Source organism: Paramormyrops kingsleyae, chromosome 5 (genome assembly GCF_048594095.1).
Source record: "Paramormyrops kingsleyae isolate MSU_618 chromosome 5, PKINGS_0.4, whole genome shotgun sequence".
Classification (NCBI taxonomy): Eukaryota; Metazoa; Chordata; class Actinopteri; order Osteoglossiformes; family Mormyridae; genus Paramormyrops; species Paramormyrops kingsleyae.
Window position 1 is genome coordinate 32039576 of NC_132801.1, and position 27889 is coordinate 32067464.

The window sequence follows — 27889 nt, forward strand, 5'->3', positions numbered from 1 at the left end:
CCCAGTCAGGGTCGCAGGGGCCCGGGGCCCATCCCAGTCAGGGTCGCAGCGGCCCGGGGCCCATCCCAGTCAGGGTCGCAGCGGCCCGGGGCCCATCCCAGTCAGGGTCGCAGCGGCCCGGAGCCCATCTCAGTCAGGGTCGCAGGGGCCCGGGGCCCATCCCAGTCAGGGTCGCAGGGGCCAGGGGCCCATCCCAATCAGGGTCGCAGGGGCCCGGGGCCCATCCCAGTCAGGGTCGCGGCGGCCCGGGGCCCATCCCAGTCAGGGTCGCGGCGGCCCGGGACCCATCCCAGTCAGGGTCGCGGCGGCCCGGGGCCCATCCCAGTCAGGGTCGCGGCGGCCCGGGGCCCATCCCAGTCAGGGTCGCGGCGGCCCGGAGCCCATCCCAGTCAGGGTCACAGGGAAGAATAGGGGAATCCCAGGTGGCATAGAACAAAACACAAGGGTCCTTCACAAGATGCACACAAAAGACTGCAGGCAATTTAGAGACACCAGTTAATTTAACTGCATTTCTTTGGACTGCAGGAATAAACAGGAATACCACACCGAAATCCACACAGGCCATCTTGACAACCCTCAACCCTAGAGGGAACAATACTACCCAATGAGCCACTATGCCAGCCTCTTTTATCAATTTTTATTGCTGGGAAATGAAATTATTAGTAGAATAATCCAAATTTCATGTGAAAACTTTGGGTATATGAGAAACGGCTATGACAATATATGCAGAAAAACAACCTAAGCCACTTATTCATAAATACCATAGTCCCTGTAATATAAACAAAGACAAAGGCAATATATCACAGTGATTAAGTTGTTGTGGGACTCCTGCCTCTGATTCCTCCTTTGTGGTTGCATTCATTCATAAAAAAAAACCACATGCTAAACTGCATTACAGTTATAAAGGTGGTACATGCATTTAGGTTCTGAAGAAGATTGCATAAATGGGGCTTGAGTACATACTTAAACCTCATTAGCTTAATCTGAAACACAGCTAAGCCATAACTTCAGGCATCTAACATTATATTATATAAGGGCTTACATCACTATTGTAAACTCTCATAAGTTTCTGTATTTATGCATATCTTGATACTAAAGGGATGTTTCTTAACAAACACTATTTAAAAGTTCAAAAGTTAAACATTCAGCTGATAAATCAAACCAAGAGCTCATAGGTGGATTCTATTAACTGTGTGGAATTAATGTATCAGAATGAGAAAGATTGTACCACAGAAAGAATTTGATGACAGTGACTGACCATAAGAAATAGATAGCCAGGCAGTATCCCACAAAACATAGGGGTGTCACACAAAGCAGGATTTACCAGTTAGCTGGACAACTTAAGCCAAACTTGAAAACTGTTCAATAGGAAGAGAGGTAAAGGACATTCCTATTAGACAATTCTTACGTTTGGTTTAAGTGATTTAGCTAATGAAAAAGTCCTGCTTTGCGGAATACCCCCTAGGAGTGTATGATTATTGTAGAAATGTAAACAGCGTTGTATGCAAGGATGTTTTGTTTACAAAATATTTTCTGTATACTGATGTCACAGCACAGTCAGGCCGGCAGAGGTGAAGGGAAAGCAGGAAGCACATGCAGAGCCTAAGTGGGTTATTGGGCGATAAATGAGGTACATGAGTTCACTTGAGGGGACCACAAACACAGCAGCAGCAAAAACAACTCACATAACAAATGCTCAACCTGCCAGCCCAAGACCTTACATTTAAAGGGTAAGACACAGGTGAAGGCAACGAGGGTAGGATAATTGGCGACTACAAATTAAGATACATACGAGGGTAACACAATAGGAAGGCCTGACAACTGAGGGAAGGTGTTGAGAAATGATACTAAGGTTTGTCTTCATCGGCTGTTTCAAACTGTTACTGCAACCAGCATTAAAGCTGAGAAAAAAATTATGCATGCCACTTATTTGGGAACAAATATGGTGATGAAATTACAAGCTGAGTAGAAAGCAGTACCTTCCTGTGAAAGATTCTCCTGCGTGTAGAGGGATGCAATCTGGTGCAGACCAGTCACATATGCTGACTACTGCTGGTGTGAGGAACGACTCACTGGGGAAATGTCTCTATTGTTCGCATTGCAGGGCCAGAAACAAGCCCATTGTGCCGGATGTGAGAAGAGGTCTTTATCCCCCTGGGATTTTGTGATTGTTTTACAGCCAGAAACAATGGAGGTGTATGGCATCCCTTTCTCAGAAGGACCATCTATGAGAGGAGGCTGCTGATTTATTTATTACAATGTTCTCTTTTCAGTAGCTATGTGTGTCTGTATCCTGCTCTAAGATCCCTCATTGAGTGTGGAGATTCTGGCTAGATGCAAAGACACATGAATGGTAGGGTCCTCATGACATGTGTGATCATCTTTGCTCTGCGAGTCTTCAATAACCAAAAGGGACCCACCGTTCTTCATGCACATCCGCATCATTTTCTGCAGCTTGCTGACTCGAAAGATAAGGTGGGTTCTGAGAGAACAGCAGGAACAATTTCCTTGTTATTCCAAGTAAATAAAAGTCATTCTCATTACACTTAAATGGTCCTATATGTGCCTGAATCGAGCGAGAATGTTTCTGTTGTTGTTGTCATCGTTGACGCCCACAACACTAGATGTAAAATAATAATTTTTACTCAGGTATAGAATCATTTTTGTTGGACTTATTTGGATTATAGTTTAACCCCAGAAACAAAGTGTTGAAATCCTGTTACTGCTCATGAAAATCCACCTGCAATACTGATGCTTGCTATTCTGAAGTGAAAGCAAATTAGCATTTCACTGTTCACTGTGTCAACAGATTTCAGTTTGTGCTCAGAAACATGAAGCATATCCCTCACGGCCTTTTCCATTCTCTGTGTTTACTCTGATAATCACTTCACTTTTGTCTTTTCTGTTCTGCTTTAAACATCTGGCATTTTCAGTTTTTTTCCTCTCACTTTTTTAATAACTGGAAAAAATGACAAGGATATTGGTGATTAAGAGTAATTAATGGTTAGTAAACAATCTAAAATGTGTACAAGATCAACTGATCAACTGAAATGATGTGAAATCTTTCATGTTTCTGAGTGGAAAATAGAATCAGGGTACCCCAGCCACTCGAGGAATTCTTTTTATTTCACCCCCAGCTAACTTAATTAACTAATACAACAGAAACCGAAATGTGTTGGCAACAAAAATTTCCTCTATTCTTCAAAAAGTTATTTTTTTGATGGCGAGAAGACCGTTGCAGGTCCCAAAGCTCATTCCATGTTTTTTATTGTGTTATTGTTCATTTGTAAATAATCTAATACAAAATATATACTTGCTACTCAGATAAATATTCTAAACATTTTCTTTGACTGCCTAAGACAGTGCTATACAACAAATGATCATTTAATTTACAGTTATCATAAGTGTTTTATTAATTTAAAAGTATTAAAAACTTTAATCTGTATTTAAGATTCTCAAAGCTTCAATTAACATGACCTACTTCAGCTGGCACTAGCTGTATTTGACTTACTGGTCACACCAGCTGGCGTAAGCTCATTTACAATTAAACAGGCATCTGTTTAGACACCCTAACTTTTGCGCTTGGATCCAAGAACATACATCGATTTTTAAGAACAAACATTTTTACAATAAAAATATTACTGCATCACCAGTGAGTAGGTGAGGCAAGCAGTAGAACAAATGGACACAGAGACAGAGGAGATAGTGCTTTTTAAAAAGACAATGGAGGATTTATACCTTTGCCCCAAACTTAGCTCAGTCATTGGCATGGGATACCAAAAAAATCTCACCAGAAGTCGCCATTAGTTGTCGACCAGAAATGATGACGTCACACCAAGATGATGTCATATCATATGCAAAAACATCTAATCTTCATATCTAACATTGCTGAACAGCATCCAGTTCTCTATGTTCTTACATGTTGTTTCCATGAGTTTAAGCCACACAGCATGGCCTCACGGCATCATAGCACATGTTGTGTGTCTGTCTACTCTCCAGTGACATTGGCTGAGCTGCATAGTATCTGTTAGATCTGCAGAACATCTACTTCTGTGTAATTATACTGGCTGATTCTATGTAGGCCAATTGTTACTTTTATAATTGTCAGCAACGCTGATTGTAGAAATCATTCACAAATTGGTGAAAAGTGATTTTTACTGTTGCTCGACAATAAGAACAGAGGTTACCAAAGTTGCGAAAAGTCGCCAAATCTTCCTCTAGTCACTCATTGAGATTTTAAGTCGTTAGGGAAGGTCAAAAAGTTACTAAAGCTAGCAAGAAAGTCACTTAGTTTCCAACATTGGTCATAGACTGAGCCTCTCGCACCTTTCCCACGCACACTCAGTCAGCCCACTTTTCACATAGGAGATCAGCCATATGGCATATACACTCACCTAAAGGATTATTAGGAACACCATACTAATACGGTGTTTGACCCCCTTTCGCCTTCAGAACTGCCTTAATTCTACGTGGCATTGATTCAACAAGGTGTTGAAAGCATTCTTTAGAAATGTTGGCCCATATTGATAGGATAGCATCTTGCAGTTGATGGAGATTTGTGGGATGCACATCCACAGCACGAAGCTCCCGTTCCACCACATCCCAAAGATGCTCTATTGGGTTGAGATCTGGTGACTGTGGGGGCCATTGTAGTACAGTGAACTCATTGTCATGTTCAAGAAACCAATTTGAAATGATTCGAGCTTTGTGACATGGTGCATTATCCTGCTGGAAGTAGCCATCAGAGGATGGGTACATGGTGGTCATAAAGGGATGGACATGGTCAGAAACAATGCTCAGGTAGGCCGTGGCATTTAAACGATGCCCAATTGGCACTAAGGGGCCTAAAGTGTGCCAAGAAAACATCCCCCACACCATTACACCACCTCCACCAGCCTGCACAGTGGTAACAAGGCCTGATGGATCCATGTTCTCATTCTGTTTACGCCAAATTCTGACTCTACCATTTGAATGTCTCAACAGAAATCGAGACTCATCAGACCAGGCAACATTTTTCCAGTCTTCAACTGTCCAATTTTGGTGAGCTCGTGCAAATTGTAGCCTCTTTTTCCTATTTGTAGTGGAGATGAGTGGTACCCGGTGGGGTCTTCTGCTGTTGTAGCCCATCCGTCTCAAGGTTGTGCGTGTTGTGGCTTCACAAATGCTTTGCTGCATACCTCGGTTGTAACGAGTGGTTATTTCAGTCAAAGTTGCCCTTCTATCAGCTTGAATCAGTCGGCCCATTCTCCTCTGACCTCTAGCATCAACAAGGCATTTTCGCCCACAGGACTGCCGCATACTGGATGTTTTTCCCTTTGCACACCATTCTTTGTAAACCCTAGAAATGGTTGTGCGTGAAAATCCCAGTAAGATTGTGAAATACTCAGACCGGCCCGTCTGGCACCAACAACCATGCCACGCTCAAACTTAAATCACCTTTCTTTCCTATTCTGACATTCAGTTTGGAGTTCAGGAGATTGTCTTGACCAGGACCACACCCCTAAATGCATTGAAGCAACTGCCATGTGATTGGTTGATTAGATAATTGCATTAATGAGAAATTGAACAGGTGTTCCTAATAATCCTTTAGGTGAGTGTATATTCATGTTATTATGAGATCATGCCACTTAGCCTGAAAAGTTGAACCAGATGAGCCATGACTGAAAAGTAAACATTTTTTCAGTTTTTGTTTTTGGATAGGACTTTGCCAGAATGGTCACTTGAGGTCTTCTTTGTGATGCAATATCCTGTTTGATGTTTTCTTATTAAAATCACATAAAATAACAATCTGCTTCCTACTGAGGATGCTGCCTAGCATTTGAGCAAATCGCAATTCAAGGATAAAAGGTTTTTCAACAATTTGTATGCTTTTAAGCCAGACTGTTTTCTAATTTCTAGTTTTCTAGATTTCTAGTAATTTTCCCTTTATATGTTTTTCTTTCTCTGCAAATCTGCTCTGATGGTTGCACTACTTAATGGTTTTGGACTATAAGATATGAAAATACCAAACACTGAACTTATTGATATTTGCCACAACAATGCTGATTTCAGACAGTAGTACATGTTTTAATATATATATATATATATATATATATATATATGCATTGTAAGTAAAAAGTATTTTCAAACTGATTTTTATCCAAACATGTTATTGCTAGTATTTCAAGTAATTGCTGTGTGTAGTAAATAATGTACAAAATAATAAGAAATTTATCCATCAGAATAACAAACTTTAGAAAATTAGAATTAGAATTTAGTGATCAGTGGTCATTGTCAACACACCACAGCACACAACAACAAAATGTGACCTCTGCATTTGACCCATATGTGACTTTCGTGACATAGCAGGGAGCAGCTAATTCAGCGCCCAGGGAGCAGTGCTTGGGGACGGTACCTTGCTCAGGGTACTTCAGTGGTGACTTGCTGGTGGGGGATTCGAACCTGCAATCTTTCAATTACAAGTGCGCTACCCTAACCATCAAGCCACCACTGCAATGCTTGTCTCTTCTGCTTGCCAGCCTTTTAGTATGCTTAATTTTGTTTTTGTTTTTTTGTTTTGTTTTTTTGTACACTTGATTTTTTCCCATCATTTTTGGCATTTCCTTATTGATAGCAAGCAGGGTTCCCAAAGTCAGATGTTTAAAAATGCCTACACAAATCATTTGTCATTTAATTTAATGTCAAAATTGCTACTGAGATAGTAATCACAACAAGTGAGTGATGCTTTTTACTGCAGCACAAAATACAGCAGCAGCTCAGGAGAAAAAAAAACATACAGGAAGCTAAATAGCTGCAATCAATATGCAGCCTCTGACTTTATACTTACTGTAATAGTAGAATAACAGAGGAGTATTAAATGGTGAGATTACAGCTAAGAACACAGAGCCGTCAGCTATGAGACTTTTAGCCTGGGAGTCACATGATGTAGAGCAGGGGTACCCAATCTTATCCGCAAAGGGCCGGTGTGTATGCGGGTTTTCGCTGCAACTCCCTGATTAGATTACTAATTAGAGGACTCCAACTCCGGTCCTGGAGAGCTACTATCCAGTAGGTTTTCTGTCCCACTTGGCTTCTGATGAGCCACACCTGCTCCTGGTATTTACCTGAGAACAGGTGTGGCTCATCAGAAGCCGGTTATGATAGAAAACCTACTGGATGGTAGCTCTCCTGGACCGGAGTTGGAGACCCCTGGTTTAGACTATATCCTTTTTGCTAAAACACATCCCCCCCCCCCCCCACTGTTTTGTTCTGTCTAAATCTTGGCTTCTCTGAGCAAATTCTGCAACGTCTTTTATTTATTTGATCAAAATCAGAATTAGAATCAGTTTATTTGCTGAATGTACATAGTATACAGGACCTGCTGATACAGTGGAGTAGAAATTTATTATAAATAAATAAACAACAATAAATCAAACAACAACACCAATAGAAAAACAACGACAATAAACGGGGTTAACTGTATGAATGTAACACAGTCCATTGTAGTGTTCCTTCGAGATTATTGAGAAAGTTTATGGCCTACAAGAAACAGTTGTTAAGGTGCCTGGTGGTCCGGGTACTGATTGAGCGGGACCTGCGGCCCGAGGGGAGCCGCCTAAAGAGGGAGTGGGTCTGACACTTTCTGTCCATTTTAAGATTTTAACATCCATCCATTTTAACACTTTGTTGTGCTGATCTAGCTGCCTGATAAGTTCATAGTTATTCTTACATAATTAGCTTCAATTTAAAGCTAACTGGGGCTATCGCACTTGGGGAGGGGCCACTCAGTCGCTCCCCCAAATTACTGAAAATCTGAACATAGTTACTACGTTGTGCATGTTTTTATTTAAGCCCCATGCGGGAGGCACTGTGGCCCTGTGCGTGCTCATCGCTTGCTGGCCAAATGGAGCAGCGAAGCACTTACATAAACACAATATTGTTAGCCTACAGTAATTAGCCTGAAATGTTACTAGTCCACTGGGAATTCACCCAACTCTCCAGCATCGGCTAAGGCACATTAACATCTATGGCCTTATAAATGTGTCTAATAAACAGGGAAAAAATCATGTTTTGTTAGAAAAATGCCTAAGGGAGTTAGCGCTTTAAAATTGTAGATGATGTTTCAAATAAAACAAATACAGCAGAACGTCAGGAAAAACTCCTCCCACCCCCTCTGCAACTGTGTAAGCCCACAAGGCAAGTGTATTCACATATATATAGGCCCTTAATTATGGTTATTCTTCTTTTTTCAAGATAAAACTGCAGGAAGGATAACAGAAATCACTATTATTTGAAAGAGTGCGACCTTTTATTACACCTAATAACATTAGTGAAATCAAATGTTCAACTGCTTCACACAAACAAATACCAAGGGCAGACAAAAATGTTTTAAGATGTAAACTGGGCATCTCTGAAGATGCTTTGGGCTGTTGTGTCAAAATCTTAAAACGGTGGGTGGTGTGTTCCTCCGAACAGATTGTGTGTGAAAATGATGTGCAGGCGAGCCAATAATTGTGATATGCTAGAGCAAAACGCTTTAGATAATCCATGACAATAAAGAGATTTACTGTGTTATTTTTAGTAGAACACGCTACATAAGACAGATGTGTATCATATATGATTTTTTTTACATTATTCAAAGCTGTTTCGCTGGAAAAGTCTGAGTCTGGAAAAGTAGTGGATTGGCAAAATCTCTCACTCATTTTGCAATACATGTCACATTCAGAATGTATTAATAAAAAAAATGTCATACATATTTTATTTTAAATACTGACATGCATGGACAGAAAAGAACTGAGAAGTGAATCCAGATAACTGCATTAGAGGTATGAAGCACCTCACTGAATGGTGACATTTCTGAGCCATTTACCTCTTTTGTGAACAACTTTAAAAATCAATAAAAGAAAATATTTTTCAGCTGAACAATACAGCAGAAATGTCAGCGACAATTAGCTGGTTCAATGGTTGCTAAAGGAAAGAATGGCTTGCTGTGAAAAAGCCTTTAGTTGGTGCTTAGATTTATATAAAATAATAGGAACAGACAAACACAGAAATGATAGAAAGAAGTAAAGGTAAACATGATGACATTATTATGTTTCTGTGTATTATCATCAGCATTGTCATTAACACCCTTTATTAATCTTACACCAGTATCTAGTGTCCGCCCCCTATTCTGTAAGAGCCATTTTACTGTTTTACAGCTCTTGTTAGAACATCAGATATAACATGTCACCTGGACAAGAAGGTAGTCCCCTGTTTTACACTTCAGTAGTAATCAGATTTTTGACGGGCATCTGTCATCCGTCTTTGGAGGTATAATGTTCTCAAAGTCTAATATCTAGAGAACAGTGATTTCTCAAATAAAAAGAACAAACAGAAAACATCCATTTATTGTTGAGTAGAGACGAGGAATATACAACTTACAAAAATCACAAGTGTAAAAATAATAAATTCTAAATAAACACTGATTTGAATGTAATAACATCATTGGACTGACAAATCACACTAAATCATGCTTAAAAACATGTTTCAAAAAACAGTAAAATCTAATAAGTACCAAATGGGGTGAATGATTTATTTTATGTTTACAAGACAATGGGGACGGAATAACCATGGAAAACCTTTAAGGCTAATTTCGGACTTGTCATCATTCTTAAAGATAGTAATGCATCTTGCTGCAGAGAATTGACCAGTTATTCACCCCTAAATAAAGCAGCAGCGTCAAAATGCAAAAGAACTGAAACAATTACCAACAAGGACATTGTGGGGAGTGATGCAGGTCACCTGACTGGCTTCTTCAGTACTTAGTCATGCTGATGGTAGGAGCACATGGCCAATAGAAATATGGCTGTTGTTTCTTCTCTTTAAAGACAATTTCAGTGCATCACACCTGACTGAACATATACCAGTGGAAACATATTATATTACACGTTCTTCTACTAAGAAAGCATTTCAAAAATCATTGAAATACTTCTGGAACATTATATGAGCACATTCACTCAAGCTAGAGTCATAACAGTGACACATGAAGAAAATATAATATAGTTGTAGAGCATACATACAGTATAGCTAGGCAGAGAGGCTAAGTGGCATCCCGGTATTGGCCGTAGTGTGTGAGCATGTGCCCTGTAGTGAACTGGATGCTATAATAAATAATAACCTCCAGGTTTGTGAGTTGATTTGTGTATGAGTTTCCTCTAGGTACTCCACTTTCCTCCCACAGCCAAAAGAAATGTTTTTTAGATGTATTGGTCTCTTAAATTGTGTGTATAGGGTCCCGTGTGCACAGATGCAGACTGGCATTTATTGTCTTGCACCTTTTCCTTTCTGGCACACGCCCCAAGCTCCCTGTCATAAGGCATTGACGAATCAATTATATTTTCACTGTCTGTGTCCATAACGCTTAGCATGCTACCCTAATTGGTGACAGAAGTACTCCATAAAAAGCTAACCCATTTGTGGTATGATCATCATTAAAAACTATATAAGTTAAATCCTTCTTAATAACACAAAATACGAAATGTGATTGTTTGAGAATATTTTCTTGTTTGCTGTAGTCTTATTTTAATGCTATAGAGAGTGTTTTTCTCTCAAACTATCGAAAGTGGATTCGTATTACGCGGCCTTTTCTCCGTTTCTGTTTTGGGACACTAGATGGAGCCTTCGGAAGTATGAGAAGTTACGGAAATCTTATCCAAGCGCATCTCAACCGGCATGCATTTGCTAAAATGCCACAATGGCATTTAGCCCTTCTAATACCTCTCTAATGAACTTACACGATTAGCATAATTATACTACGAATAATACAGCGTTGTTGGAAGCCTACTAAAATTACGATTCGCATCTGTAGGATATTTTAAATTAGATATTTAATGCCACCAAATAATTCCTTTATATTATAATTATTTAGCCCGTAACTTTTATATCTTTAACACTGCACAACAGAGAACTACAAGGAGACGTGTAGTACTTAAATTATTACATATAATACAAGTTATGTTTACAATGTAATAAATGCGTAATACCCGAGTTAATATCTCTGATTTAATCTACCTATAGAGCGCATAATTTTTACAAACTACACAAAGAAAAATTGATACCTTTAATACCTTTCAATACACATAGTCAAGCCGTTTTGGACTCCTATTTCATTACAGTATACATTCAGCAAACGGGCTAGATGTTGCCTATTAAAACGTAAGTCCAGAAAAAAAACGTCATAATTTCCGCTTAGTCCAAGTAAATAAGTGTCAAGATAGTGGAGTAATTTAAGAAAGAGACAATCAATGCTTAAAATTTCGTTTTGCCGTATGCTCGCTATTACTTGATAAAATAACGTGTTTTGGAGACAAGAACTGACGTCACCTGGTGTCTTTAAATATTTATCGTCGGCGCCTTGCTGCTGCAAAGGCATAGTTGCAAGTTTGAGAGAGCAAGATCAGAAACGGAACAGCATCCCAGTGTCCTGCGAGACATTAGAAGGCTTAAAACTGACAACACTGGCCATGAAATGCCTAACTGGGAATTCTGAAGTGGATATTCGGAAGTTCATAACCTGGACAGTAATGTAATATATATTACACTGCGACTTAGTTTTTTCAAAATAAGGAATTGTAAAAGACAGAAAAATATTTGCAGGACTGTTTTGAATTGCTAAACTCGTTTATTTATTATGATCTGTAATGTTCACTTTCCAGGAATGTTCACGTGGTGTCCCTGCGCTATATAACCGTGGAACCAAGTCAAAGCGACTGTCTTAAACTCTGAAAAGGCGATGCCTTGGTGGCAGATGGCATGTGGCAAATCAGTTACGCCAAGACTCATTTTTTATATTGCACGGAAAAAATGTGATCAATTTGTTAAGGCAATGTTAAATTGCCGAATCTATCGCGTTGCCATAACTGGGCTTTGCAGTTACCTATAAGATCCCTTCGGAATGTTGCTGCATACTACAGACGTTCCGGGAACACACAGAAGAACTGGGATTGTCCAAAAGGAAAAACATGCAATCTCATAATCCATGGAGAAATGGCATATAGGTTCCTTACCAGCCGAGTCGTGCCATCTTCAAATAGGCTTACCAGGAAATTTCTTTTCATATTCACACTTTCTTTATCCTTCACGTACTTGTGCTACAGTCTTATATTCTGTTCTGATACCATCATGCACGGCCAGAGTGATGAACAGCACAGATGCCTCCTTTTCCAGAGTGTCGGGAGCAAAAAAATACTGCAAAAATCTAATTACTGCACGTTGTCCGTTGATCCAAAGGGGACCCGGGATACAACCTCAAAGGCAGATTTGACTCGCTTAGAAACTATACAAATAAACAACCAAAGCAAAAACTTTCCAGCTGTACCCTTCCTCGACAGTCCTCGGGGTTTCGGCGCTTTGGATCGAAAGATAACCAATAACAACACCGGCTCACCAAAATTTGGGAACAAAAAGTTACCTAATGCTATCATTGTTGGCGTGAAGAAGGGGGGCACTCGGGCAGTGTTGGAGTTCATTCGGATCCACCCAGATGTGCGAGCAGTCGGCACGGAACCGCACTTCTTTGATAGAAACTATGATAGAGGATTAGACTGGTATAGGTAAGTAAACCAGCGCCCCCTCGTCATTTTTTTTATTATTATTTTGTGTGTAAGCAGGAGATATCTCTTCTTTATCTATTACTGTACGATTGAAATAGAACCGTTCAAGGTGCGAAATGTTAACGTGCGTAAAAACGAGTTTGAGGGGAACTGCAGCAAAATCGAAAAGCAAAATTCATTTACGCCTTAATTACTGTTTCGGAATGAGAGATTAAAATTTTATATGAGCCACTGTAAATCCCAAGTATAAAATGTGATATCCATGGTTTTTAGACAATAGAGTTTATCACATCAATATATTTGGAACCTAGTTGATGTGGTACTACTGTATATGTGTGTACGTGTTTTTCTTTTTTTATACTGTAGGCCTATGTCTTTCACTTAAAATTTCCATCGACGAGAAGATTTACTGGTAAATTCGAATGTAAAACTAGATGTAAAAAGTTAAACGGAGCTGTTCGCAATACCTACCTGAACATTAAAAGTAAGAACTTTAACTCGGGTCGTACCTTGTTCATATTGGATATGTCTGGACACAATATACAAATAAAGCGCATCACAGAAGCATCACCAGTAGAACCCAAATGAAAAAGATAGCAGATAGCAAGGTGCTGTAGTAGAGACATCTATATCATCTATAGAGACATTTATAATAATAGGCAATAAAGTGAAAAGTCACACAAAATTCATTAGATCATGTTTTGTCACTGATGTCAGGGTAAGACTGCAAACTTTCCTAGATGTTTTTTTTTCTCCTATATTCTGTTGTGTACGTTCGCTAATTTATAAAGTTTATAGGCCTAAATATATAAACATACACATTTTACTATCAAGGTCTGCAACATGTATTGTAGATATAATAATAAAAATAATTATTATAATAATTATAATAGTAATAATATAGTAGGTTGAAGAATATGCTGTATCTTTATTAATATGCACTTGAGTACAGCTGATTCAGATGCTTTTGGAATATTCATTTGTTTTTCCTGCTGAAAGCTTTTAGAAGTGGATTCATCTGCTGTCTCACATCCAGCTTTGAGACTATTATGCACAAGCAGAGTGAAGAAAAGCACAGGTGCCTCTTTTTCTAGTGTGTTTCATGCATGAAATTGGGAAAGTGGTGTGAAAGTGTGAAAGTATACAGTACCAGCGCTAGATGCAAATAATATGGATACATGTAGTCCAAAGTCTTCTATTTGCTGTGAGCTGAAGTATTTTTTATTGTTCCTGCAGTAAAGAACCAAATAAGTAATGGCATCTATATGTCACCTTTACCTGACTGAGGTAAATTTAAGGCTGTAATATAAGAAGTTTCCACAGTAATAGCCTGGTGGTGTGTATTGCCATTGAAACACACTAGACTTTTCTGATGTCCATGGTTTACAAATGGGCTATATAGTGCTGACAAGGCATTGCTACCTTTAGTCTGTGCAATAAGCTCTGCTGCAGAAAGGCTGTAGTGTTTGGCCAGAGATAGTTGGACAAATGGAATAAATAGAAGCAAAGGCTGGTATCTTCTTGTATCTGGGATGTTGATAATGCAGAAATTTACGTGAAAGACTTGTGTCTAAAATGTATACAGGGATTTGGTGCCCTGCACCAGTGTATGCGTATCTGAAACACTCCCTGTGATGCTCTTTGAAGCACTCAGAAGTTCTCTTGATCTTATATAATAATAATTATAAATAATATATAATACTAAAATATCCTTGAGTCATCTGGAACAAGCTAATCTTATATACAACAGGTGATGCTCAGAAATGTAAATCGTCTATCATGCTGCAGCTGAATGTTACTGTTGTGAACAAGAAGGATTGAAAGATATCTGGTTATGATCCAGGTGATTTACATGATTTGCATTGTCACAGAGCCCATTTGGTAGCACTGTTGCCTCACGCCTCCGGCATTGGAGATCTGAATCTTTCCTTTGCTCTGTGAATGTGGAGCTTAATGTTCTCACAGTATTGCACCATGACCTCCTCCCAATATTATAGAAGATAGAGAGATTAAAACAGTTATATGATGTTAAACACAGTGAGTACTTCCTTATAAAAGGTTTTCATATAATGTTTATTTAATGTATTCAAATAATCATTTAGTTTGCAGTGTACTTAAAGTTGACATAGAATACACAAAAACACATTTTACTTCAAGGTATGCATTTGTACTTTGTTTTCTGAACTTACGGTACATAATGTATCTACAGTATTCTTGTTTTGTTTCAAATGGAAAAAAAAATCTAAAACAATTACAAATCATTACCTGTATAACTTAACTGAATATATAATAGAAACTCATCTTTTCAAATCTCGTCAGGAAGCTTCAACCACACAAACAAAATCTTGTACGCATGGATTTTTGTGGACTCCCTGAGAATTTTAAATGTACTGTTAGGTTTTTATGAAGTCAGCTAGGTTAGTCTTTTTGTGTTTCTTAACCCTTGACACAGAATGTAATGGTTACCCTTACAAGAGACAAGGGAGAGTTATTTTATACCGCATGTTATATCTCAAGACAGCACTCAGTGTTTAATGTCTTCTTTGAAACAGCTGGTTACTATCAAACAGCCACATGCAACCTATATTACATTCAATCTTGTCAGATTTTGACAGTTACAGGTGACTTGTTATTGCTATGTTGAAGCCATAACCAGAATCATACTAGTCTTTAATTGCACAGATGTGTGTGATGTCGGGTAGCACATGAGGGCAGGAAGAGATTGCTGCATCAGAAATTGTCGCCTTAATTTGCATTTCCCATTTAAGCTATGAGGAATCATTTGATTCCTTTATACTTTTAATGAAATTTCCTGAATATTTCATTGTACACATTTCAGTAGAAGCAAAATCATTTTATTGTATAGTAATGGATAGGAAAAGACCAATAAACATTCTTGTTTATATATCTTCTGTATAGTGGTACTAATTTGCAGATGAATCTGGAGAGATCATAATTTATGAGAAACTATGATATTCTCTATGTATAATTTGATGTTTAGAGTGATGGAAACCTGCAATGCCTGCACTAACTTTGGTTATTCCTCCCAACAGACTACTTGTGAGTCCCAAAAATTTTAGCTGCTATATCACTTAGGATGCAATCTGTGACTGCAAAGCACTTTGTGTATGGGACTGTGTGTATGAAAGCTTATCTTGCCTCATGCCATACACTTCCAGGCCATGTACTGTACTTCCAAAATATGTGTTTGGGTAGATGGTTATTTGAGCGACTAGCAATAGATTTCCCATAAATCACTGTGAAGTCTGCATCAATATTCGTCTAACTAAATATTTTACGTCTGGGGTTTATGAAGATTTTATTGTGCTGCTTTACTGTGTGCATGCACTAGTGTATATAAATATGTATAGCTGTAATAGGTAAATACTATATAGAGACTGTGTGTGTTCGTGTGTGTGTGTGTGTGTATAAGCAGGTTGAAGGTGAAAAACAAGCTATTGCTATGTTTTATAATAGTCAGAGAAATATTTCATGTGGATGACATTCCTGATGGAATATACTTGTGAAAATTGATGTATTTGTTTAAATGCAGTGCACAGTTTCCAGAGGCTGATTGTAAAGGTCTGAACAATAGACATATACTGTAGAGCTGATTGCTTAAGCAACCTATGAGATAACATATAGCATGTTACTTTGAGTTGTTTTATTTTAATGAACCAGATCTAAAGCTGATTTTATGACAAGCAATAAATTGTTATCAAAAGTACCTGATACATTCTTATTCCCTTCATGACTAATTGGCCTCTCATCAAGACTTTAATAGGCTAAATTGTGTGTGCTAAAAAGAACAGCCATTAATCCATCCATGCCTTTTCCATAACTGCTTATCCCGAGTATAGTCACAGTTAGACTGGAGCCTATCCAAGAAAACACAGGGCACAAGATTGAGGATACTGAGATCAGTCCTCTGCAGGAACACAGTCACTCACATAATGACATACTAACAGCACTTTAGATACATCAATCCAAACAGACAAATCAAGTATGTGTAATGAAGCAGGAATGATTAACAAATACCCGCTAAAAGTACAAATGACCCTAGGCATTTTGTACCAGAATCGGCAAATTGCTATTTTCCATTTTTAGCCGACAGTTATTTTTGCCTTTCCGCATTTTAAAATGCCAGCACTATTGTTCCTAAAACAAAGGACATTAACGTCAATTTTATGTGCACCATATTCTTCCCATGCAAATGGTATACTTCAACTATCCAATGATTGTCAATAGTGGTAATATGAAGTACCCTCCAGTACTACTGCTGATTCCTGTGAATAAACAGTTAGTGGTGTGAACAGTTTTCCTGTAATGCGAATTGGTTTATTTTATTTTATTAAAAATATTTCAGCTCCCACTTTAGGGTCAAGCCATGTTCCAGTGCTTAAAGCTAAATGAATTGTATTGCCTTCTTTAAACTCCAGTTTGTTGTCTTAGTATGTTCCATAATAACCGTTACTGTTCAATCAATTTGTCCAAGATTAGCTCACTGAAGCATTAGAGTGTATGCTATGCTAATGTATTAGCAGCAAGTGAAAAAAAGGAATGCAAAACAGATCATAATACATACTGTATAGGGTTGTTGGGTGGAATCCCTCTACTGTATTTTTTCTCTCTGGGTGGTGTGGATTTCTTTCATAGTTCAAAGGCATGCAATTATGTTGAATGGCATTTAAAAATTTTCCATGGTGTGTTGCCTTGTGCTTGTCTGTGAGTCCTGTGATGAACTGGCATTCCACCCAGTCTATGTTGCCATGTGGAATAGGCTCCAGGCCCCAGCGACCCTATACTGCAATTAAAAGATGATGGATGCATGCGTTGTAGTACATTACAAATTGGAAAATATTAATTATTCAAAGAGCAACAGGTTACATTTGCAAATGCTGCCAGGTTATGCATTGTGCAAATTACTTAATACATTTCATTCAAAGTGACTTTTGGGTAGGTGCCTGTACTTGGCCATAACATTGTTGCTACTCTCAGATAACAATGTGTCCTAGTTGATGCTCAAATTAATTTAATTGGTGACGCAGGTTAGTCTAGTTTTATGGCTACTTGATGAGGTTGGGCCCTGGCCAGTAAGCCATGTTAATATTAGACAACTCTCAAGGGTTGCAATTAAAAAAAAAACCATAAAATTTGTCCATTTCTCCAGCAAAAGGAAAGATCATCTGACCTGAAAAGACATAATTAGCTCTATTGCTATGGATTTTAACACTGCCATATAACGAGTGCCAGAGTCATGGATTTAACTCAGTTAGCCACCTAAGCTCTTTAGAGTAAAATGTCACAGTAAAGCAGAAATGCAGAATTACCATGTGCTGTGTTCTCCATAGGGTAGCCAATCCTCTCCCAATGGAGATTATAAAGCCAGTGATGAGCAGGTCACACACAAAGCAATGTGGAGAAGCAGAGAGAAGTATGCATTTCAGAGAATACTATAGCTGATGTAAAAATTGTTTCTTCTTCTTCGTCTTTTTCCCATTGTAAGTACCAACACAACAGTGACCTAAATGCTTTTTTATTTAGAGCAACATGTTGATATAATCTGTAATCCATAACCATCTTTCACCATATCAGGAAATTTAAGGGGGAATTGAATTGTTATTCCAGAAATCTACATGCAAAGAACACCCTTTACTCAGTTGCTCCTTTGGTGATTCATGGTCTTGTTTTTTCAGATGCAAATGCATAACTAATGAATTGATTGATTGTTTGATTGATTGATGGATGGATGGATGGATGAATGAATGAATAGGGTTCCTGCACATATAAAACAAATAAATAACAGGGGTTCCATACATACAAACAAACAAATCAATAACCTGAATTTGGAATCGGCTCAAAGCAAACAAAATCGACCACACTGTTTCCAAAAATGCGAGTGTCTTGTTTTAATGGGATTAGCATCTTTTGATGGACAAACATGAGAATGAACATCTTTAAAAGCTAAGAAAAGTAAATCCGTGCCTCATTAGTCAATGTTGGCTGTCGGGAAACTATTCAGGTGCAGAAAATGACCTGGCACTTTGCAAAAGTACTTTCCACAAAGTGACAAGCTTAAAGACAAGAAAGCTTAATTGCCTGGAGGGTTAGTGGGGCCTGGTGCTGACGTATGTAGGAAATTTGAAGGCATTTATGTTCAAGCCATGATATTAGGGCTGCTTCTGAATCATAAAATTTTAATTTGAGCTGCAAGTTTTTGCAGCCAAATCTGCATGTACAGTATATACTACTCAGGCACAGTGACAAACCTTTCCTTTTATTTGTGGAAAATTGTCTTGTAATTCCTTCACCAACATTCTAACAAAATTTTATCTTACACCACATAAATTTAAGGTCACCTGAAAAGGCTATTTTGTAATGGACTATTCTTCTTATTGGACTTATCCAGAGTAATTCAGAATTGAACATAGACCTTGAAATTGAGTGTAGGGTGATCTTATAAGGATACTGTTGATTGTTGGCTTTCATATTAATAATCACAATCATTATAGCTTTGGCATACAAAGCAAATTGTGGCTCACACACGCTTTCATAAAGTCCTCTTTGATATCTTAGCATTGTTTTTGTGTCCTGTCTTGTCATTGCAGGGTTAGGTGAAATCAGTGTAGCTTGCATTGATTTTTACTCAATTGTGTCAGATTCCAGAAGGATAAACAATGTACAATCAACTTTCCCATCATGCTTCTGATATATCACGTGGTCGGCATAAGACATTAAATGGTATTTTTTTTGGGGAGTTTTGCAAAAGCCACAGATGACACAAAAAGCTTAGTAGCTTATAAATACATACATCTCGATACGTCTTGAGTTTCTTGTATCTTTTTGCTTTGCTCCGCTCCAGTCACACACTCGCTTTGCTCGACAAGGGGGCGGTTTGTGTCCCTAACCCTCGCAATGTGGAAGGGTCAACCAAAAAATCCCTAAACTTTTTCCACAAAATATTTTGGGGAACATTTCCATTAGACAAGCAGTCCCCAGGTTATGAATAAGATCTGTTCTCTAGCTCTGTCTTTAAGTCAGATTTGATGGTATATTAGAACATTTTACAACTGCATCATATTTAGCATCAGTTAGTCAAATGTTTGTCCTAAAAGTATATATTTTTACTTTTCTATCTATATATAAAACACTTAAGAAAAACTTCCAAATACACTAAAACATCTTAAATATAATAATGCACTTCATAATAATAATAATGCAGTAATAAGTCAGGTAACTACATACAGTACTGAACTGTACTGTACCTCGAACCGACGAACCTCTGAAACAGCACAATGTTGTATTTAGTTCAGTTTTTTTATACAATAGACTTTATGGCAGTCCGTTCTGTCTGTAAGTCGGATATACTTAACCCCGGCCTGTACGTGAATGTGGGAGGTTACTTTGAGCTGAGAAAATTAATTGTTACCCCCAAGGTTACCCTTTGGTTTTTCCGATTTAACCAAACTGTGGTTCATTTTTGTATAAAAGGGAACTTGAATGGAATCTGCACAATGGACCTTTTTCCCATGATGTTTGGGTGACACATTTGCATGCGAGGTGATGGAACAATTCCCTGAATAATGATTACAGTGTATGTCTAGTCAGTCTTGAAGGCTGGATTTAACGTGGTCTTATGGAAGCATCTATAAAGTAGCACATCTGCCTGTTGTTATGTTTCCCTTTCAGTGATTTGTTGTTCCCATCAAGTGATACATGCATGGATGCCGATGGGGATGCAGATTGACTGACTGAAAGTGAACCTTTTTTGGACGGGAGTTAATGTGAAGACTGCACCAAGGTTCCTAATGTGCTTGGTACTGTACGGCAAGTGAGCATAGATACTGATCTTGACCTGACAGGATCTAGTCAGTGAACGACACGAAGGTGGCGACTAGAGGCAAAAGCCTTTCTCAGATGGCATCAGTCGGCTTCAGGTTCGATATACACTCTAGGTAACTTATTTCCTGAAAAGCCAGAGAAGGTAAAGATAATTTGATTTTGATTTAGATCACCGCTTGTGTAAGCTAGCGGGGGGTTGAGCTCAGGCTATGTGTGGGTAATGTTTTGTCGTCCCACAGTGATTTGATCCTCACAGGCAGGTCCATTAAAGAAACACAGTTGGCCCTGATCGGACTGTTTAGCTTGTTACAGCTTTATAGCAGTCAGTCGGGCAGCCTTGTGATTTAAGTGCTATGAAGCATACTTACAGTCAGGTGTTTTTTAAAATTATTTTTAAATTGGTGTCTCATTTGCTCTGTTCTGTATTTCCGCAGTATTTTGATTCAACATTATTAGATTTGGATATGCCATGTAAAGGGTGACCCGGCTTCATTTCTCCTTCATTTATCTTTATATAACAAAGCCCTTTGTTTTCTTAAACTGCTGTTCAGTGTTTCTGTCTGGAAGAACTCCGCCACAGAACAACCTGCCCCAAATTTCTTCTGTAGCTGTATAGTGTCACAATCATATGTATTTCATATGAACCCCTAAAGAATGACACAGTGGCTCATTTGGTAGCCCTGTTGCCTTACCTCTGTGGGGTTGGGGGTTCAATTGTGTGTGTATGGGGGGGGTGTATTAACCACGTGGCTGGTAAAATCCGTTACGTTTTAGCTTGTGGAAACATGTTTCAGGTCCGTGCAAAAAAAAGAAAAATATATATATATCAATATATATAAAAATCTGTAAATACACTCAAAAAACTAAAATTGCTTAAAGTCTTGCATTTTGTTTTGTTACTTACGGTTAAGGTTAGAGCTGGGTAGGGTTTAAGGTCATCATAGTTGGGATAATAGGTATGATCATAGAATGGAATGGACATTACCCACAAACATATGGATACCTAATCTGTGTGTGTGTGTGTGTGTGTGTGTGTGTGTGCGAGTTTGAATGTTCTCACCATGTCCTCTGGATACTCTGGTTTTCTCCTGCACATCAAACGCAGGCAGTTTAGCTAACTGGTGTCTCTCTAAGTTTCCTATCAATAGTGTGTTTATGCCCTGTGATGGACTGGCATCCCGTCCAGGGTGTACCCCAGCCTCGTGCCCTATAATGGACTGGCATCCCATTCAGGGTGTACCCCAGCCTCGTGCCCTATAATGGACTGGCATCCCATTCAGGGTGTACCCCAGCCTCGTGCCCTGTGATGGACTGGCATCCCGTACAGGGTGTACCCCAGCCTCGTGCCCTGTGATGGACTGGCATCCCATACAGGGTATACCCCAGCCTCGTGCCCTGTTATGGACTGGCATCCCATACAGGGTGTACTCCATCCTCGTGCCCTGTAATGGACTGGCATCCCATTCAGGGTGTACCCCAGCCTCGTGCCCTGTGATGGACTGGCATCCCATACAGGGTGTACCCCAGCCTCGTGCCCTATAATGGACTGGCATCCCATACAGGGTTTACCCCAGCCTCGTGCCCTGTGATGGACTGGCATCCCATCCAGGGTGTACCCCAGCCTCGTGCCCTGTGATGGACTGGCATCCCATCCAGGGTGTACCCCGGCCTCGTGCCCTGTGATGGACTGGCATCCCATTCAGGGTGTACCCCAGCCTCGTGCCCTGTGATGGACTGGCATCCCATCCAGGGTGTATCTGAGTCTTGCGCTGTGCTGTTGTGATTGACTCCAGGTGAATTGAACTAGGATGAACAGTTGGAAGGTGAACAGATAAAACCCATAAAACTGTTTAAAAACAGTGCTATTCAAAAGTTTCTTTCTAAGTGACAAGTTGGCATATGCTGCATTTTATATTATCATCAAGACATATGGTGAGCGAAGAATATGGTACCTTGAAATTTCAGTGGCAACCGAAACTGCTGTATCATGCAATTCACAGAGCGCAATAAATCAATTATCTGGCTTGCTTTGGCAAATAAATTTATAAAGCATAAATTGCAACTTCATCAACAGATGCTCTAGCTAAACCAGCCAGTGAGAAGTCAATCTTATTTTAATTAAATTTGTCTCTTTCTTACCAATCAGTTCTTTAAAGAAATTGTCCCACCTTCCCTAAGGGATACGAACGACATCAGGACCACAGTACTTCAACGATAGAGTGTGTTTACATTATCAAATGTATTTCTGCTGATAAAATATTTTCCCTTAATTGAAAATCTGTTAAACTGAAAACTTAAAAATACTTTAATTAATCTTTGTTTAAGAGCTAATGGTCAGTAATCACTGATTAATTTGAACCAATTAGTAACTTTTTAAAGTTCAACATAGGAAACTTTACTTTTGGTAAGCCAGACAATAATGCTGGCTAACAATGATTACCTACCAAAAAAAAGCTGAATGCTGCTTCTAATTACTTCCTCTTTGCTCTGTTACCCCTGTTTCATCTACCTGTGTGTTGTGATTTTCGACTCTAGTTTGATCTCTTACTTTTGACTGCAGTGATTGCAGGGTGGTCTTCTCTGCACCACGACCCACCCCTCTAGTTTTCCTGAGGGCAGAAGTTCTGGTCATAAAAAGAGACTCGAAGCTCAGCTGACAGAGTGCTTCCACAGCCGCAGGCAGAATATCAGGCATGTGTGCCCGGGAAGTGGTCTGGTGTGGACACACACACAATTACTGTAATAATTATGTGGCTTTTTCTGTTTTTGTTGAGATCCAGGGTTATTTAAACATTAGAATAGTGGAGCAATACTACAGTCTGGGTGACTGAGTTGTCTGGGTGAGTCTATGTGTTCTGTGACAGACTAATGTCCTGTCTGGTTTTGTAGGACAAAACTGACTTAAGTGTTTATCCTCATATTTGCATCGGTACAATGTCCCACATTTTCCTATAAAAAAAATGAAAACCAAAAATTTTTTGTCATGGACAGACAGGATGTGCTACAATAAACTTGTGCAATTTTTCTAAAATCCAGTGAATGCAACCTGCTCTACACTGAATTGCACCCAACAGCCCTAGGCAGCAAATTAACCACAAACCGACAAGTGTCACCGTTTGACAACTGTACCCCAAATGAGTGAGCCAAATGACTGGAACAAACAAGCACAGAACATGAAAATAACTGGAAGGAATTATGGGTCCCGTTGGTTTACTTTTGCATTATGCAAAATAAACCAGTTTACAAATAGAATGGAAAACCAGCTATTTTGTCCATTCTGATGTAAGTGTTCAGTTTGTCGTGGAATGGAGCAGTAGGTCTGATATCCCAGCATGATCCAGAACTGAACAATCCTTCAGTTCTATAATAAAGCTTGCCTTGAAATATTCTGCCAGCTTTATCTTATATATAATAGTGTGCAAATTCATCAAATTCCATAGAATTCCATTGCAGGTGACATGAATAAATGATGGAACTTTATCATGGCAAACGAGTGTGAGGTTCCAAACTCGAGAGCGATGCATGTGTACTGGATACAGCTGTCAATCAGCAAAATTATGTATTACATGAAATGTATGTGTGGATAAGGCAAAGGGAGAGTTATCGGTGTAGCCTACGCTGGGCCAGGGACTGGCTCGACAGGCAAACGTGGGCCTGGTTTTTGTGCTGATTCTGAAGGCAGTAACAATATCTGTGGACACAATTTGGTCAGTAATACATTTCGTCATCAAAAAAAAATATGCCGTCGGTCATGGGTCCTGAGTGCAAATTTGCCTCTGATGTAGAACTAATCATCATAACATTGGGTCTTATGTTGTAAACCGCCTTTGTTATCTTCAACAATAATAAAACCTAAACATTTGTGCCATTAAAATGGACAACAACACAGTTTTTATCCATTTGCCTCACTTTAACAATTTTTGTGCTAGCCTTCTGTACTCCTACACCATCACCAAGGCAAATCACTTAAAGGATCATTCATTTCTGTTAATTTCTCTAACAGCATATCCTGATTGACATGCATATTTGCTTTCATTCTCTTGTGTTTTTTTTTATTTGTAGAAAAATGCAAAACACTTTTGCCTGGTTTACTTTTTGTCACGCTAAATTATCAGACTGTTATGTACAGAGATAAGAAAATGGCTGTTCCAAATCTCTCAGCCTTCTTTCCGCTCTGTACTTTTGATGCCCTCATTTCATTAATTCTTCATAACAAGACTGTGTCTCCTATGGTCACGGTGGACAGATGCACAATGTTATGGTCCGTTTCAGTTTAAACTGAGGCACAGAAGGATAATGGCCATATTTCACATACTCTCATCCTTTTATTTTCCCCACAGACTGCCAGGGAAATTTTTTGCTGAAGCGAGAAGCATTGAAGGTTGATGTTCTTGAGGATATTGTTTAGATCTAGTAAGTAACATTGAGGTAGTTACTATAATAGCAAGTATTCTCATAGCCTGGTGTAATTGGCTCCATAGACACTGAACTCATAAATATCGCCATCAAAAAGGCTGACGAGAATATGTTGGCTGAAGTGCTTATTTAACAGATTCTACTGCCAATCCTGCACTTTTTCTGCATTATTGAGGGACAGTTTTACTTTTGTAGGACTGGTGTGGATTACACATATTACTTTGTGGGTACCAAAAATCCCCGCACAATGGGGCATTGTGATTTTTTTGACACTGTGGGCACCAGTTTTTGGGTACCCACAAAGATCTGTGAAGGCAATCAAAAAAGTAAAAATGCCAATAGTCTCGTATTTTGCTTGGTTGCTTATGGTTAAGGTTAGGGGCTGGGTAGGGGTTCAGGTCGTCATGTTGGGATTACAGTTTTCCCTATAGAAATGAATGATATAATTACAAACCTGCGCTTATGTGTGCGTACAGTTTGCATATTCATGCATGACTTTCCTCCTGGAGTACAAGCAGGGCTGGACGGGGTTAAAACTCAGTCCTGGACTTCTGCCCAGACAGACCCACCATATATACACACCCCATGAAAAATGTTGCCAATCAGGGGAGCCCTCCATGTACAATTTTGCCAGCACACCCAAATATGTCCAGTATGCCAGATGCCCAGTTCTGCCCCTAATTCAAAGACATGTTGCTTGGGTGAATCTGACTGTAAGATTGTGTACATGGACCCAGTCATGGACTGACATTCGATCTGTATCTCCTGCATCCCTGAGCCTCATCATGACCCAGCACAGAATAAGCATTTACAGATGCCTTGTGGATGACTTTGCCATTGCAACTGACAAATTGCCCTATCCACTTTTTAAAATAACAATGTCCTATTGGTTATACAATAACAACAACTCTAAACTATGAGCAAACTAAGTGTATTTCATTGCAACATCTCTGAAGGTCTAAAAGAGAAATTATCTAGTCATATACAGCATACTTGAACGAGAAAATTGACTGCAGAGATTGAAACATCTGGAATTATGCTGGCAGACCCAGATTCCTGCTGTTATTTATAAGACGGTTGTCTTTCCAGCTATGGGGTCTGTCCAACCTAGAATGATAATGTGTTTTGTCACTTAGATACACAGCAGGCAGTTTCGTTATCATCCTTTATATAATCCAGCCCTTTTTGGGTGATCTGTAAGTCATTTGCATTTCTCTCACCTTCCCCCACCCCCACTACTATTTTGTCATTTAAATGGTCCCTGCGGTGAAATATACAGTGACATCAAATAAAATGAAAAACGGGTGTTTTTCTTAATCAACTTGTTATTTAATTGCCTCAAAATAAGTACCACCTCAACCGTAATGGTTGTCATCTCTCAACAAAAGCATACTTGTTGGGGACAATGACTTCATGGTATTAGCACAGGGATGTAAACAAAGCAGAATTGCTAAAGCAAATGTTTTTCCATGTGAAATTTGGCTGAAAAAACTTCCATCCATTTTCTGTAACTGCTTGTCCTAATCTGGGTTGTATGGAGTCCCTGAGCCTATGGGCACAAGGCAGGGAACAACCCAGGATGGGGCTCCAACCCATTGCTGGGCACAATCACACACCATTCACTCACACACCATTCAGTCACACACTCACACACCATTCACTCACACACCATTCCCTCACACACCATTCACTCACACACTCACACACCATTCACTCACACACCATTCACTCACACACTCACACACCATTCACTCACACACCATTCACTCACACACTCATACACCATTCACTCACACACCATTCACTCACACACTCACACACCATTCACTCACACATTCACACACCATTCACTCACACACCATTCACTCACACACTCATACACCATTCACTCACACACTCACACACCATTCACTCACACACTCACACACCATTCACTCACACACTCACACACCATTCACTCACCCTTCATTCACTCACACATTCACACACCATTCACTCACACACTCACACACCATTCACTTACTCAGGCAATCCTATAGAACATTTGGTAACTCCATTCAGCCTCATCATGTTTTTGGACTGCGGGGGAAACCAGAGGAAACCCCACGATGAGAGCAAGCAAACTCCACACACACGAAACCCTGATGGAGACTCGAACACAGAGCCCAGAGCTGCCATGCCGCTGAAAAAGCATGTACATGAAGATTTACATGTCACCTTGCTCTGTTTTAGTTCACCAGATGAATCATTGTAATAGCGTAAGATTTCCATCACACAACCTGACATTTAAATATCTGGTGATATTCACTTAAATTTTGGCCAGCAACACCTGGCATCCACAAAGTACATGGAAAGTAAAAGATTTAAAAATATGGAAATTTCTTTTAAATACTGTGTTTTCAAATACAGTTGAAGTCTGTATTTCTTCTATGAAATTTCCAAACATATTTTATCCTGTTTACCTCCTCATTTGTTGATTGAATTAAATCCTGGTTCCCTCATATAGTGATTAAATAATAATAATAATTGTTGACACAGAAATGTCATAATCTTTTAATGTTTTTTGGAATTTTCACATTCAAATTATAGGCAGACAAGTAACCAACAAACTGGATGAACAGAGAATGACAATAATAAATTTGTAGTGTTAAGCAAAAAAATAATATAATGGCAGCTGGGTTTTCATTATTCTAACATATCCTGCATAACCGCAGCAATGTTCTACGCCAGTGTTTCCCAACCTGCTCCTCAGGGACCCGCAGACAGGCCACATTTTTGCTCCCTTGCAGCTCCCTGCTAGACAGCTGGAGGGAGCAAAAATGTCTGGGGGTCCCTGAGGACTGAGTTGGGCAACACTGGCATAGAACATGTCCCGAGGACCAGATTGGGGTACCCTGGCATAGAACATGTCCCGAGGACCGGGATGGGGCACACTGGCATAGAACATGCCTCGAGGACCGGGTTGGGGTACCCTGGCATAGAACATGTCCCGTGGACTGGGTTGGAGCACCCTGGCATAGAACATGTCCCGAGGACCAGGTTGGGGCACCCTGGCATAG

General features: G+C 39.4%; 1 protein-coding gene across 1 annotated transcript in view; it reads left to right on the forward strand.

Moving 5' to 3' along the window:
- The first annotated feature begins 11379 nt into the window (after positions 1 to 11379).
- LOC111833428 (heparan sulfate glucosamine 3-O-sulfotransferase 2-like) overlaps positions 11380 to 27889 on the forward strand; it is a 44773-nt gene continuing 28263 nt past the window's right edge. The window contains exon 1 of the mRNA XM_023791676.1: positions 11380 to 12572. Coding sequence (XP_023647444.1) covers positions 12007 to 12572 — 566 coding nt within the window. The 5' untranslated portion in view covers positions 11380 to 12006. The remainder of the gene's footprint in view (positions 12573 to 27889) is intronic.